Source organism: Impatiens glandulifera, chromosome 6, assembly GCF_907164915.1.
Source record: "Impatiens glandulifera chromosome 6, dImpGla2.1, whole genome shotgun sequence".
Classification (NCBI taxonomy): domain Eukaryota; kingdom Viridiplantae; phylum Streptophyta; class Magnoliopsida; order Ericales; family Balsaminaceae; genus Impatiens; species Impatiens glandulifera.
The window spans coordinates 52,967,242-52,978,086 of NC_061867.1; the positions used below are offsets into that span (position 1 = coordinate 52,967,242).

General features: G+C 29.8%; 2 protein-coding genes across 4 annotated transcripts; one reads left to right on the forward strand and one right to left on the reverse strand.

The window, feature by feature from the left end:
• The first annotated feature begins 1,602 nt into the window (after window positions 1–1,602).
• On the forward strand, window positions 1,603–3,456 carry LOC124941980 (GRF1-interacting factor 2-like). Of its 2 annotated transcripts, none has more exons than XM_047482377.1 (5): window positions 1,603–1,676; window positions 1,826–1,927; window positions 2,688–2,764; window positions 2,851–2,938; window positions 3,009–3,456. In XM_047482377.1, exons 2-5 carry the CDS (start codon window positions 1,850–1,852, stop codon window positions 3,357–3,359), a joined length of 594 nt encoding a protein of 197 aa, XP_047338333.1. In that variant the 5' UTR covers window positions 1,603–1,676; window positions 1,826–1,849; the 3' UTR covers window positions 3,360–3,456. The 2 variants fall into 2 exon arrangements, with proteins under 2 accessions (XP_047338333.1, XP_047338334.1); XM_047482378.1 differs by having other exon boundaries at window positions 1,618–1,676; window positions 1,840–1,927.
• A 135-nt stretch (window positions 3,457–3,591) lies between these two features.
• LOC124941979 (rho GTPase-activating protein 3-like) lies at window positions 3,592–6,393 on the reverse strand. Of its 2 annotated transcripts, XM_047482375.1 has the most exons (6): window positions 6,235–6,393; window positions 5,509–6,151; window positions 5,299–5,419; window positions 5,091–5,210; window positions 4,111–4,341; window positions 3,592–4,020 (listed from the first exon to the last, which is right to left on the reverse strand). In XM_047482375.1, the coding sequence occupies exons 2-6, from the start codon at window positions 5,955–5,957 to the stop codon at window positions 3,667–3,669; spliced, it is 1,275 nt and encodes a 424-aa protein (XP_047338331.1). In that variant the 5' UTR covers window positions 5,958–6,151; window positions 6,235–6,393; the 3' UTR covers window positions 3,592–3,666. The 2 variants fall into 2 exon arrangements, with proteins under 2 accessions (XP_047338331.1, XP_047338332.1); XM_047482376.1 differs by lacking the exon at window positions 6,235–6,393 and having other exon boundaries at window positions 5,509–6,217.
• Between the last annotated feature and the right edge of the window lie 4,452 nt (window positions 6,394–10,845).

Below are 10,845 nucleotides of genomic sequence, written 5' to 3' on the forward strand. Positions count from 1 at the left end.
GTCATATATAGCATTCAAACCAAATCATTCAACATTTACACAAAACAACCCTAAACCCTAAAACCATTTCATGCATTCAAATGTTGAAGACGACGGAAAACAAAAAAAAAAACACAAAAACTAACCTGGTCGGGGCGGCGTCGCTGGGAGCTGGGAGTCGTTGGGAGTTACTACGCTTGGAAAGTCGGGGCGGCGCTGGTCATGATCAATGTCGGGGAGAAGAAGAGTGAAAGAAGATGAAGAAGGTGGAAAGAAAAGAAAAGAAGAGAAATGAGAGGGAGCGCAACGGTCACCCGGGGAGTTGAGGGAAAGAAAAGAAAAGAAATTTCCGAGAAATGAGGGGAAACCGTAAAAAAAGAAGAAAAAAATCATTAAGGGTAAAAAGGTCAATTATTTTGAAAAATGTTATGTTTGCAAATTTCTTTGAATTATATAAAATCATCAATATATTTATTTATTCTTTATATTTATTAGAATTTTAAGTTTATTTTTTATAATAATATAATTTTTCAAAATATTACAATATATATTATATTAAAAAAATCTATTCATATAATTTATTATATAAAAAAACATTTTCTGGAGTATATATATAAACGGTATCCCACGAGATTATCTGAAACCGAACGGAGCGAGAATGGTAGTAAAATAAATTCTCAAAGTAAAACGGGCAGAGATGATATACGCATTTCCTAATCAATCCGCCATATTGTCATCCCTACGTTTAAGTTTGTCATTGTATTATATGGAAAAAGATTTAAAGCTCAAATACGATACTTGTAAGTATGTGTGAACTAGATAAACAAGTGATTCCAAAGAGGTGTTCGAATTGACTCCAAAACAAAATGAATAACTCTAACTCTAGTCGTCGAAGAGTCCATTAGCTCTCTGAAAAGGCTATCCTTTTTTTTTCTAAAGCCTCCTTCGATCTCACATCCCCCCTCTATGTCCCTATGTCAAATGACATTCTCAATCTTTTTAGATAACTCGACCGCCATTTAAAGTTTCCCACCCTTTCTTCTTTTGTTGTAGTGTCCAATTGAAGGGTCGTAATCACTAAGAGGCTCTATGTTTTGGTGTCTGGTGTCTCAATGATCATCTGGCTTCTTGTCTTAATCGATTTGATTTAGTGAATCACAAGTTTTGTTTCCTTTTCAAAAGAAGCTTATGTCGTTCGTTGTTAAGTTGCGTCAAGAAGAGAGAAAAGAACATTTGATGATGAAAATGGAAATATGAGTGTCTTTCGCGTGTTGCCTTCGTCTTGCGTTTGCGAGGTCGTTGGACGACTATTGGGCTTCATTTGAAAGCATGTGTGTTTGCAATGGGCTTGCACACCGGCCTTGGGTCCAACTTTTGTTTGAGTTGAGCCTTTTTTTTTTTTTTTAACGAAAACAAACCCTAATTAAATTAATAAAATCCATTTAATTTATTTATATTTTTTTATTTTATTTAAATAAATCAAATTTTAAATATAATTCTATCTCTTTAGTTATTTATGATTTAATTGTCTTTTTTTTAATTAAAAATATTTTGATATTTTAATTTATTAATGAAGTGGGTGAAAATAGTATGTATTAAATGTTTTTTCACTCATTTGTCTAAACAAAAACAATCTTTGAGCACCGAGCAAAAATTCAAAGTTCTCCCCTTTTTCTTTCCAGAAACTTCGACGACAGGTATCATCGGACTTTCTTCTTCCTTCTTCCTCCATTCACGGCCGTCCTGTTTAATCGGCTCATTTAACTTGTTTCTCCATTACAGTTTCCTGCATCTATTTCATTTCCTTTTTGTATATCAATTGAGTCTCAAACTTAGATAGTTTTAGGGTTTAACTGACAGGAGTTCGAAGATGCAACAAACAACACCGATGATGCCCATGATGCCTACTTTCCCACAGGCCAATATCACAACCGAGCAGATTCAAAAGGTTTATTTCTTTTTTCTTCCTGCATGCGTGAAAAATCACTTCTTTCATTTCCTCCTGCTTAATTTGATATGGGTTCTTCTAGATTTACTTATTTGATATGTTTATTGGATTGTTGATTGTTTTGAAGCCTATTGTCATGACCCTCTAGCAATTTGTGCATAAGAACTCACTATCATTATCCCCACTTTAGTACACATACTTTCAATAAGAATCGAATCGAATCTCCTTATTGTGGTAATCTGTTACTTGATCTACCTATGGTGGGTAGAATTTCACTCTAAATGTTACTCCAAAGTGATTAAAGGGAGACTTATAGCTTGTTTGATGTAGGGTTTTCTTGAAATAGTCTGATTCATTGGAAAAGATAAACCTTGTTTGATGAAAAGGTGGATTATTTTAGTGTTTTAGGTAATGGGTTATTTGGATAAACCTTTCATAGAACAATGCCCTAGAAAAGACTTGAGTTTGTGAAGTTGTTCGAACTCTGCATCGAGAAAAATACGTTTTCATTGTTTGAAAATAGCTTGCTTTACAATTTGTGTGAGTTTTTTGAATGATTTCTAATGTAGGCCAAGTCTACCTATTTATAGTTTTGGTCTGCAACATTAATGTTTGAATATAATATCTTCAGCAATGTCATTTCAGCACATTCTAGAATCAAGCAACATGTTCTAGAGTTGTCTAGATCCTTTCGATACTGTAATCACTACCCAAAGAACTTGTTTGTTTATTTGAAAACACTTTTGATGTGTTCTTGCAGTATCTAGATGAAAACAAGAAACTGATTTTGGCCATACTCGACAATCAAAAGCTTGGAAAACTTGCTGAATGTGCACAGTGAGCCCCTCTTACTCTTTTTACAAAAACAGTTTTTTTTTTTTTGGCTTAAAAGTGTAACAGTTGTTGTTTATTGTTATTGCTAGATACCAGGCTCAGCTACAAAAGAATTTGATGTATCTAGCTGCGATAGCCGATGCTCAGCCACAATCATCACCAACAATGCCTCCCCAGGTTTTTTACTTTTTTCTTTCTTGTCAGAAAATCTGTAGTGTTTTCGCTAACCTATCTACGTGTTTGGAAGATGGCCCCACATCCCGGGATGCAAACAGGAGGATTTTACATGCAACATCCTCAATCAGCAGCAGCAGCCATGGCTCAACAAGGTGGTCTGTTCTCTCCAAAGATGCCTTTACAGTTTAATAGTCCACATCAGATGCCACCAGATCAGCAGCAGCAGCACCAACAGTTTTTGCAGCAACAGTACCAACAAGCAATGCAAGCCCAGATGGGTATGCGACCTTCCGGGGTTAACAATGGCGGGATGATGCACCATTCGCATGGAGATTCGGGTGGTCAGAACAAACAAGATGGAACAGACACTCATGGAGCTGATGGTGGTGGTGGGGATGGTGATTCATCGTATGAAAAGTAGATAAATCTTGGTTTTTGTTTTTGTCGGAATTTCAACAACTTGGATTTTGGGTTTTGTAGAATAATGAATTTTAGCAATTTCCCTAAAACAAAAATTTAACATTGTCTTGTTTGATGAAGGGTTATTGGTGGGCTTTGTTTTATCTAATCTATTTTTTTATCAAACATTATACTTTCTTTTCAAATAATCCTACATCAAACAAGAGTATTCTCACACACACACAAACACACACAAAAAAAATGGAAAAATTTACCACCATTAATGTCTAATCACCCAATAAGGATAAAAGTGAAACATGAAGAAATTACTATTTACAATTGTGAGACTTACTCAGCTGGAAAACTGGATGTTTGCACAATTTTCTTACCCCTTTCTTAAATTTGAGTTTATCGAGTATTCCTTCGCTTTCTCTAACACCATTGTAGTCGTTTATCAAGTTTTTACTCGGCGTGAAATCTATCAATCTCCCTCGATCATCTGTAAGTTCGCTACGGTGTAAGATTGGTGATCTTCCTCCTGAATCATCTTCTATGTATGTTCGTAATGATCTTGATTTATTACCGATTAACTCTTCTCTTTCTCTATGTGTTACGACGATGAGTGTCTTTAACAAGTTCATCACTTGTACCGCGTGAAGCAATGCGGTTAATGGATCAGCCATCTGAGTTATGAATCAAATCGTTCAAATAATCAACTAAAAGAGTATTTTAGTCTCTTTTTTTTTTAGTAATCCAAATTATATGAAGGATACCTGAGTCATATTTGGAGCGAAAACCATGGCTATATTGCGCGGGTTCATCTTGTTGAGATGTTCGTGTCTGACGACGTCTGCCATCAGGTTGATGGCCCAGTCGAGAAGTGCTGCTTCGGTTGAAGGAAGGGACTTGACGAGATGAGTGCATTCATCTTCGGTGTTGCAGTGCATCACTTGCTCGGGGTTTAGAGAATCGAGAATTCCAGTTGGAAGTTCTCTAAACCATGCCTACCCAAATGAAAACAAAAACAAGCATGAGAAGTATGCGTAAAATGCAAAGTAAAACCATTATGCGAACTATGATCTTCGAGAAAAAGCAAAGGTAAAGAAAGAGTTTAAAACAACATAAAACTTTTGATTTTTTATATAAAACTCTTTTAACTTAAACTTCTTTTGTTGGGTTAACACAAATCATTCTCAAAGTAGGGTCTAATAATTAACCATTAATATGAAAACAATAGAATATGATAAAAGTAAACAAAAAATGCACTCAAAAGGTTTAACAAGATTCAACCAATAAAATATTAACCATTAAGAAAACAAATTAGAATATGATGTATAGATCTCAAATCTTAAAATGAAATGTCTCCAAATTGAGTAAACTAAAAGAAATAACTACAGTTGACCCAATTGAAATACTTTCTTGTTTCTGAACCTCAATTGAAACATTAAAGTATGTACCCCACTTCCATTCCAGTCTAGACGATTTAATTTGAGTAAGAATCGAACTCGAGACACTAATACGAGTTATAGATCTCAAATGTTAAAATTACATATCACCAAATTGAGTAAACTAAAAGAAACATCTACAATTGATCCAATTGAAACATTAAAGTATGTATACCCCACTTTCATTCCATTTTATAAGGTTTGATTTGAGTAAGAATCAAACTCGAGACACTAATATATGCAATGTCTAACCAAAAATGTGAATTCAGCCATTTACAGAATGCAAAAGACTAAAATTTATTGGGTACCTTTATTAAACCAGCCAAACAATGTACATCAACTCCCCGTGGTACTTCTCCCTTGTTAAGTTGATGTCGAACACTTTGTTCTTGACTGTTTTCAGGGTTTATCCTGAATATCCCTTCAGCCTTCAATCAAGAAACACATGAATGTTTAAATCATTAGAAATAAACAAATCAAATCAAATCAAGAAGAAGAAGATGAAGATGCATATACCTTCAATCCTCCTTCCATGTACAAACGTTTCTGCATCATGAGAAGAATTGTTGGCACACTGTTCCCTCTTTCATCATATGAACACTGCATTGATTTAGCCGATACTCCAAAAACACTAGCACTTTAATAAGAAGATAAACACAAATCAAGACCTAATTACAATTTACAAGCAGAGAAACTAGAAATTAGCTCAAATTGAAGACGAATTACCTTGCGCTGGGAACCTTATGAGGAACTTCAGGCTCCAATTCAACAGGAAGACCGAGAAATCCATTAAATCTATCGAAAGTTACATGAGAAACATGCTTAACGTCAGTCGGCCAGCCGATATCCATGGAGGAAACATCGTCCGTTTCAACGCTACAAGTCATAACCAGAGATTTCCTTAATGCCGCCAGAAATATATCCAAAATCTGATTCTGTTGTTGACGGTTACTATTACTGTTAGGTATTTGACCTTCCGTCCCCAAAAATGGCGTCCGAACTCGATTAGATGCAAAACATACATCGTCTTCCTCCTCTTCCTCCTCCTCGTCTTCATCTTCCTGTTCATCTTCTTCCGGTGACAAATACAGAGACGAAGTAGGAGGAGACGAGATCGGTATTAACTTACCGGCACTACTAACACCGCATGATTTCGATCGGAAAAGCATCGTCATACTTACAGATGCGATTTGAATGATTGAAATTAACGCGGATGCTTTTAATGATGCGATTGCTTGGGAGTTAGGAGAATGCAAGATGAAGAAACGATTGGAGGTGCCTACTTGTATAGATATGGTAGGGATGGTTACGATTTGACGTGTTTATCTCTTTTTGTTTGTATATATTTCTGTGCAAAGCTGTCAGTTCTCTGTAAAGTGAAAAGGTTTAAGGAAGAAGATGAAGAATGAGTATTATAATACTGAAGTGAAGGATTATTTGAAAATTTTGTACCTGAATCAGTTGCTTGCGTTGATTGTAGAAGAAAGTGATAACTGATTTCTCGGTTTTCTTCACTTTCCAGATTCCCCCACCATAGATAGCAAAACGATATACAGTAGAGAGAGAGAGGAGAGAGAATGGGGACCGCCGGCGAGATATCTCCATCACTTCTTTCTTAGTATATTCATATCTACCACTTTATGATATTGTTAATTTAACACTCTTTTTTTTTTAACATAAAAAAATAAAAATTAATAAGTTATCGAGATCGAGCTCTTAAAATTTTTGAAAGAACGAATAACTCTTTGATGGATTTTACTGACTCTTTGGAACAAATCTCAGAAAACGTAATAACATTATGATACGCATCGGCATCGGACGACTATGAACATTAAAAGTTCAACGATTTTTCTCTAAACAGATAATCCATCAAAAAATAATTTGAATAATAACTCAAATACGTAGGTCTTCATATCTAGAGTCGGCCTGAGTTTTGGGCTGCCCCAGCCTTGTTAGAAAAAAAGTGAATTGTTTTCGTCTAGGACCTAGGTCTAGTTTAAGAAATTATTAGTTTTCGATAAGATTTAAACACATAACCAAATAAAAACTATCTTAAACCATATGCTTCAACATTTATGTTTAAAATTATAATAAATTTAACTAACCATCTTATTTTTTTTATTAAATGAATTGTATTAGATCTTATTTTTTTTATTAAATGAATTGTATTATATTTATTAAGTTTATCCAATCATGTCAGCCTATCAATCCAAATTTTTCAATAACTACCTAAAAACTTAGACATTACCAAAGATGACAATATAAAATTAACAAAATATTATTATTAAATTCGTGTTAACTTTTTAAAATAAGAAAAATACATAAAATAACATATAAAAAATTAGTATTTAAAGGATCATCTAAGTCCTAGCCTAGTGACAACAATATGTGAATATTATCCGTCTCCTTGAGAGATCTTAGGTTTATTTCTAAATAATTTAACTTGTTTACTAAACATTTATTTACATATAATTTTATTTATTCACGAAAATTTATTTGTTAAATTAATTTAGTAATTTTTAATTAAAACCCATAAAAATTATTGTGAAAAAAATGTGAAAAACAATAAGTACAATATAATTAAATCAAGTTCTCCATACCTAATCGTTATAGAATTCCAAAAGTTGGTGATGCAAAAAAGGGTTAATGTGTACTTCATACTAATCCAAAATCTACTTTATGTGGTTAGAAATTAATATTTTTAAAATAATTAAAAAATAAAGTTTAAAAATATATAAAAGAAAATAATAATATTTTTAAAGAAAATAATAGAGGAAAGTTATTATGATGGATGTTTTGTTTATTTTGGTAAAACAAAACATCTTTTATATCCTTATTAATTATGTTCTCATAAATGAGACCTAATATAAATGAGATTTGTTAAATAGCAATAACAAAAGGAACTTGTTTAAATGTTTTATTGCTGGGTGAGAGCGAAGGTTCGAAATACTTATTTTTTTTTATATCGTTATTATTATGACAATGGAAGATATTTACTTGGAAAATCGATAGAGAATGTCGAAAAATTCATTAATCTTTTATAGGACTTCCGAATTTCTTGTTGATGTTGTTTTCTCCGTAGTTTATTCCTAGTTTTGTTTCGAATATGTTTGATAGGACTTGGCAGTGTAAACTACTCTCCTTTCATTTATAAATTATTGATAATTTATTTAAATTCTTAGTCTAAATTTATAATAATTAGTTAAATAAAATTTTAACCAGGCATAATTATATTGGTATAGTAACATAAATTATTGAATAAAAAATTTAAATAGTATAGATATATATGTATAATTTTTAGAAAAATAATTAGATTTAAATTATTATATTGATGAGTGATATAAAATTAAAGAGTAATGATAGGGAACGTGGGCCGCGAATGTCCGCGAAAATAGAATATTCCTTTAAACACCGAATATTCTTTCTCCTTTTACTAATTATTTTTTTCTACTTCTATTAATTTATCTTATTATCACGATTAATTATTTCACTAGTTTTTTTTAATATTTATTATCTCTCATTTAACTGGTAAAATAACTCAACACTTTATAACTTGTATTTATTAATTAATTTCTTTTTTCACTAAACTTTAATCTCTAAATTCTAAACTCTAAACCCTAAATTTTAAACCCTAAATCCTAAACCCTAAATTATAAATCCTAATTAATATCATTGTTTAGTTAAATTATGAATTTATCTCTTTTAATTTTTTTTTTTATGACTTTTCAATTCCTTTATTTATCAAATATTTTTTATTTATCCTCTTTTTTCTTTTTCTCATTATTTTTTTTAATGACTTATTAATATTTTTTTTAGTTTTATTATTTATAAATGTTTATCTAATATTTCTATTCTCACGTTAATTATTTTTTCTCCACACAATTGGTGACTAATTATTAATAAATTAATTTTTTTCACTCATTTCTTTGATAAATTCATAATTCAACTAAACTAACCTTAATAGAAATATTAATTAGGGTTTAGATTTAGAATTTAGGGTTTAGAGTTTAAATAAATTAATTATTGAGATAAATTAATTGATTAGTGAAAGAGAAAGAAAGCTAAATTAATTAATTCGTAAAAGAGGGAGAAAGATAAATTAATTAATAAGAGGAAAGAGAATATTCCGTGTTTAAATTGAATATTCTATTTTCGCCCGACATTAGGCGTTCCCTATCATTACTCAAAATTAAATTAGAGTAATGATAGGGAAAGCGAATTTGGGGCAGGTCCGAATATTCTCTTTAAACACCGAATATTCTCTCTCCTTTATTAATTAATTTCTAACTCTATCTCTACTAACTAATTTATTTCACTCATTTTTTTAATATTTATTATCTATCATTTAACTTTGGTAAAATAAAACATAATATTATATTTATTAATTATTTTTTTCGCTAAACCTAATCTCTAATTCTTAAATCCTAAATCCTAAGCCATAAATCTTAAACCCTAAACCCTAAACCCTAAACCCTAAATTCTAAACCCTAAACTCTCATTTTATTTATTCTTTATGCCCTCTTTTTTATTTTTCTTATTATTTTTTAATTAATTAATTTTTTTGATAAATTCATAATTCAACTAAATAAAAATAAGAGATATTATTTAGGGTTTAAAATTTAGGGTTTAGAATTTAGGGTTTAGAGTTTATGATTTAAATAAATTAATTAGGGATGAGAGAGATAAATTAATTAATTAGTGAGAGAGAAATAAAGATAAATTAATTAATTAGTAGAGACATAGATATAAATTAATTAAGAAGAGAGAAATTAATTAATAAGAAAGAAAGAATATTCGGTGTTTTAAAGGAATATTCTATTTTCGCGGAGGGTCCCACATTCGCGTTCCTTATCATTACTCATTAAATTATGGGTTAACAAAAAAAAATGAATCATAAGTTAAATAAATTAACTTTTAATTTTTTTTATACTGTGATGGGATAGAAATTGTTAAACTTTTCAATGATTGTACTCGTTCAATGCTTATCATTTATAATAATATTATTACGACGATTTCTGAGATTCGTTCAGGATAGTCAGTAGAGTCGGTACGGAGTTAATCATTTTTCCGAGAATTTACGAACTCAATAACTTATTGAGTATCGTTTTTAATTTTTATTTTTAATTTTCTTTTATTTTCATGACATATTTTGTCTTTATCGTCCTTAAACGATTTAATTCATTTTTAATATATATTATTTTAAAAATATATATATTTTAAAAATAGATCTAAATATAAAAGTAAATTTATTTTAAAATTGAGTTATAAATATATTTATTATGAACATTAATATATATATAAAAAAAGTGAAATAATAATAAAAAAATGTATCAAAATCAGATCATTTTATTAAAACAAATCTTATCACATACAATTCAACTTAAACCTAATTAGGTTGGGTTCTTCAGTGATTACTATGGATTGAATGATCTAGAAGACCTCAAATTACATTTTTTTTAATTCTCAATTCATTTAGATGTTGTTTTCTACCCTTTTATTATTATTATTATTATTATTATTATTATTATTATTATTATTATTATTATTATTATTATTATATAATTGATTATTCTTTCAAATATTTTTTACTAATACTTTAAAATAGAATAATAGTGCTAGTATCTAAGACTAGTGTCAAGTCACAAATGTGAGAAAGTGACAAATTCTTATAAAAAAAAGGAAAACATCGACATAAGATATGTCCGGCCAACCAACGGCATCATTATTATAATAAACAATATTATATATTTATATTATATACTTTTTTAGCACTTTCTTTTTACATTTAGCATAGAGTATTGACATTTAGAACTTGTTTGATATAGGTCATTATAGTTTTTTTATTATTATTTGTATCATATTAATATTATTTTAATTATTAAATCATTTAATTAATTAACTAAAATATTAAAATATATTTATTTTATTTTTATTAAATTAAATTTTAATTTTAAATAAAAAAATATATTTGACTAATTTATCTTAAACAAATATCAAATAACAAAATTTTCTCAAAAACAAGAATTTAGTACCAAAAAAAAATACCCTTATAGATGGAAACAA

Excerpts from the sequence above, each read along its gene's own strand:
- LOC124941980 (XM_047482377.1), top strand. The coding sequence starts at position 1,850 with ATGCAACAAACAACACCGATGATGCCCATGATGCCTACTTTCCCACAG. Across the intron at positions 2,765-2,850 it reads AAACTTGCTGAATGTGCACA|ATACCAGGCTCAGCTACAAA; the intron begins GTGAGCCCCTCT and ends TGTTATTGCTAG. Across the intron at positions 2,939-3,008 it reads CACCAACAATGCCTCCCCAG|ATGGCCCCACATCCCGGGAT; the intron begins GTTTTTTACTTT and ends CGTGTTTGGAAG.
- LOC124941979 (XM_047482375.1), bottom strand. The coding sequence starts at position 5,957 with ATGACGATGCTTTTCCGATCGAAATCATGCGGTGTTAGTAGTGCCGGT. Across the intron at positions 5,420-5,508 it reads CATAAGGTTCCCAGCGCAAG|TGCTAGTGTTTTTGGAGTAT; the intron begins GTAATTCGTCTT and ends TTCTTATTAAAG. Across the intron at positions 5,211-5,298 it reads ACATGGAAGGAGGATTGAAG|GCTGAAGGGATATTCAGGAT; the intron begins GTATATGCATCT and ends TCTTGATTGAAG.